The sequence below is a fragment of the Empidonax traillii genome, unplaced genomic scaffold (assembly GCF_003031625.1).
Source record: "Empidonax traillii isolate 1590-97213 ecotype Southwest subspecies unplaced genomic scaffold, ASM303162v1 scaffold444:size1099390, whole genome shotgun sequence".
NCBI lineage: Eukaryota > Metazoa > Chordata > Aves > Passeriformes > Tyrannidae > Empidonax > Empidonax traillii.
The window spans coordinates 178,122-181,929 of record NW_020955637.1 but is presented as its reverse complement, the minus strand read 5'-3'; the positions used below and the strand labels follow the sequence as shown (position 1 = coordinate 181,929).

The 3,808-nt window shown below is 51.6% G+C and overlaps 1 protein-coding gene across 1 annotated transcript in view; it reads left to right on the top strand.

The window, feature by feature from the left end:
* Window positions 1-2,650: 2,650 nt before the first annotated feature.
* IL12A (interleukin 12A) overlaps window positions 2,651-3,808 on the top strand; it is a 3,736-nt gene continuing 2,578 nt past the window's right edge. The window contains exon 1 of the mRNA XM_027894873.1: window positions 2,651-2,923. Coding sequence (XP_027750674.1) covers window positions 2,651-2,923 — 273 coding nt within the window. The remainder of the gene's footprint in view (window positions 2,924-3,808) is intronic.

Here is a 3,808-nt window from a genome sequence, read left to right as displayed (position 1 = left end):
TTTAAAATTGAAATTGGCCTTTAAAATTGAAATAAAGCCAGTGGAATTACATTTTCTCATGTGAACTAATACCTCTTCTAACAGCTTTAATGGACCTTAGTATGCAATCACTGCACAGAATCTCTAAATGAGGAGATGACACAGCCCTGTCTTTCTTGTTTTAATAATAAATTCATCTCTCCACCTTTATAATCCCTTCATTTGCCTGATGAGATCAGGCACCTGAGATGGAGACACAATATCTTCATTACGTCCAACTCCCCAAGATAATATTAATATTAAATGGCAATCTGTATGTATTATATTTATTTATGTATTATATATATAAACCTATATATGTAAATATCTCTCTCTCTAAAAATATTTATATATAAATATATATAAATATAAATAAATGTAATACTGTATTAGGGAGGCACTGGATCAGGTTGCCCAGAAAAGCCGTAAAGTCTCTTCTAACCCAAACCATTCCATGATTCTGTGATTCTAATTCTGATGAGTGATGTTTTTTTCCTTGGTAAGAGAAGAAATCCCTCTGTCTCCTCCTTCATCTCAAAGAATCCTCTGTCTGACCAGGTTTGAGCAGGAATGAAGCACCTTGGCAATTACTGTTCATAATAATGATATTAGGATAAGCCAATGTATGATATGTTATGATATATTATATTAAAATATGATAGTTGCTCTTTGAGCAGCTCTGTGTCTGTCTTCTCTGCCTGGGGCAAGTGTGGAGTGGGATGAAATGCTCTAATGGATTGGGAATAATTCTGGATCTGTGGGTTGGGGCTTTGATGCCCCTTTGTGTTTAAATCACAGAATCATAAAATTATGGAATGGTTTGGTTTGGAAGGGCCCTTAAAGCCCACCCAGTGCCACCCCCTGCTGTGGGCAGGGACACTTTCCACCAGCCCAGGTTGCTCCAAGCCCCGTCCAACCTGGCCTGGGACACTTCCAGGGATGGAGCAGCCACCCCAAGGATTACAGGACATATATAAAAGATAAAATCAGGATATATATTCCAATTTCTCAGCGAATTAAACCCACCCCATGTCTCAGTAACACATTCCCCAACTGCTGGGCTGAGGGAGCAGGGGCCAGGAGAGCTGCCCTGCTTTGGGAACACCAGAACCAACAGGACATTCCCGGCACTCTGAAGGTGTTTGAGGTAAATCTTCTCCCTTTGGGACAAAGAACTCCTGCTAAAATCCCAGCAGGAGCTCCAGTGCAGCACAGGAACACCGTGGGAAAGAAACTGTTCCCAAAGCTGATGGGAAATCTCGTGCCCTGAGAGGGCAGCGCTGGGACAGAACCTCCAGCAGGGAAACCTGGAAAGCTGAAGTGATGCCTTTTCAAGAACACCCCTCTGAGCACATCCCCAAGTCCTCTTTCATTTTTGGGTCAGAAAAAGACGCTTGTGTCTCCTACACGGGCTGAAAACCACCCAGCCCACAGAGGAATGACGGGAGCAGAAGTGGGAAACACGGCGAGAAATTGGAAAATGATGCAGTGCTGATGCTGGAGCACAGCGAGTGTCTGGAGTCACCACAGCCCTCTTATAGGAAACGAGCTCCCAATTAAAATAAAAACAATCTGAAAATGCAATATAAAAACTCTTGATTCATCCTGCTCCCTTCACATTTGACAGCAAAAAAATCCCAGTGACTTCACAGCACACGAGGATTAGGAGAGCTTCGTGCAGCCTTTTGGCCCTGAGAGTGACCAGTGAGAGCTGAGGGGGAAATATTTGGTGTTTATCCTGAGTACAGCAGTAAAATCCTGGAATCATTCAGATTCCAAGAGCGTGGAAACCAAGAGTCCCCAGCACTGCCAATCCCTTCGCTGCCCCATGTCCCCAAGTGCCACATCCACAGGGCTTTTAAACCCCTCCAGGGATGGGGACTCCATCCCTGCCCTGGGCAGCCTGTTCCAATGCTTGACCATCCTTTCCATGAAGGAATTTTCCCTACTATCCAATCTAAACCTCCTCTGCTGCCACTTGAGGCTGTTTCCTCTTGTCCAGTTGCTTGTTCCTTGGAAGAAGAAACTAAAATAAAGAATAGAAACAGAAAAGCTTAGAGAGAGACTATTTACTGGAGCAAGGAGTGACAGGACAAGGGAGAATGGCTTCAAACTGAGAGAGAGGAGGCTTAGATGGGATACTGGGAAGGAATTCTTGGCTGGGAAAGTGGGGAGGCGCTGGCACAGGGTGCCCAGAGAAGCTGTGGCTGCCCCTGGATCCCTGGAAGTGTCCAAGACCGGGTCGGAGCAACCTGGGCTAGTGGAAGGTGTCCCTGCCCACGGCAGGGGGTTGGAATGACACGATCTCTAAGCTCCCTTCCCACCCAAAGCAGTCCGCGATTCCGTGATCCCGCGATTCCATGAAAAGCTTATCCACGTCCCTCACCCCGACCTTATTTCTCCGTCACTCCCGTGTGCCAGGGGCACAGTCCCGAAGGCAGGAGCTCCAGGGCTGCTCAGTCGGCACCCCCGGCCCCCCCCGCCGGGCGGGATTCCCGGCCCCGCCGCTCTCGGGATGAGTCGCGGCTGCCCCCGGGCCGGGGAGAAGGGGGAGGGAGGGAGGAGCGCAGGGGGAACTCCCGCTCCGGAGCCCCTATAAGAGCCGGGCCCGGCGCGCTCCGACAGCAGCGGGATGGAGCGGAGCAGCAGCAGCAGCAGCAGCAGCAGCAGCACCGGGATGAGCGGGATCACCGGGATCACCGGGAATACCGGGAGCGGGCGGGCAGCGCCGCCTGGCGGTGGTCGGCGGGCACTGCTGCCCGCGCTGTGCCTGCTGCTGGCGCTGGCGCCGCTGCCCCCGGGCCGGGCACTGCCCACCCCAAACCTGGCACTGCCCTCCCCGCAGGCCCTCAACCGCTCCAGGGAGCTGCTGCAGGCCGCCCACGCCTCCCTCCGAAGGCTGAAGGTCTGGCAGGGGCCCGGCGGGGAGCGGGGATGGGGACAGGAGATGGGTGGGGTGATGGGGTAGTGATGGTGGGACCCAGGGGGGATGGTAAAGGGGTAGTGGTGGTGCCCAGGAGGACGGTGAAGGGGTAATGGGGGTACCCAGGAGGGCAGTGATGGGTTGGTGAGAGCATCCAGGAGGGCAGCGATGGGATAGTGATGGTATCCAGACAGGCAGTGATGGGCTGGTGAAGGTGCCCAGGAGGACAGTTTGGGGCAGTGGTGGCACCCAGGACAGTGGTGGGTTGGTGAAGGTACCCAGGACAGCGGTGGGTTGGTGAAGGTACCCAGGAAGGTAATTTGGGACAATGGTGGTACCCAGGAGAGTGGATGGACTATGGAGGTGCCCAGGAAGGTGGGGAAGGTGCCCAGCTGGCAGTGAGGGGCTGCTGAGGGTCCCCAGGAGGGTGGGTGTTCCCTGCAGCCTCCCTTTAAGACCATCTGATGTCCCACCTGCCCCGCTCAGCCCTTCAGGTTGGGGGTTTGCTCAGGAGCCTTTCCTTTTTCGTTTTTTTTTTTTTTTTGCTAAAATTCCCTGCTATTTTTGCAACCTCCACCTCAGGGAACCCTAAAAACCCCCAGCACTGAACAGGGGCTGTTCCCCACCCTGTTCCACCTTTGAGGACAATATTGGTTATTTTTTCACTTTCTAAGAGACCCTTTACCTTTGAAAACCAAACTGACAGAAAGTTCTGCAGGGAGTTGATGTCTGAGAGAAGAACTGAAAGCAGAAGAGGCAGAGCAATTCCCACCACCATATAAACCAAATCTGTGCAAAGCCTGAGCTTATTCCCAGTCTATTATTTTCCACCTTTCATATTTAACCAGAGCCCTCATCCCTAGGATT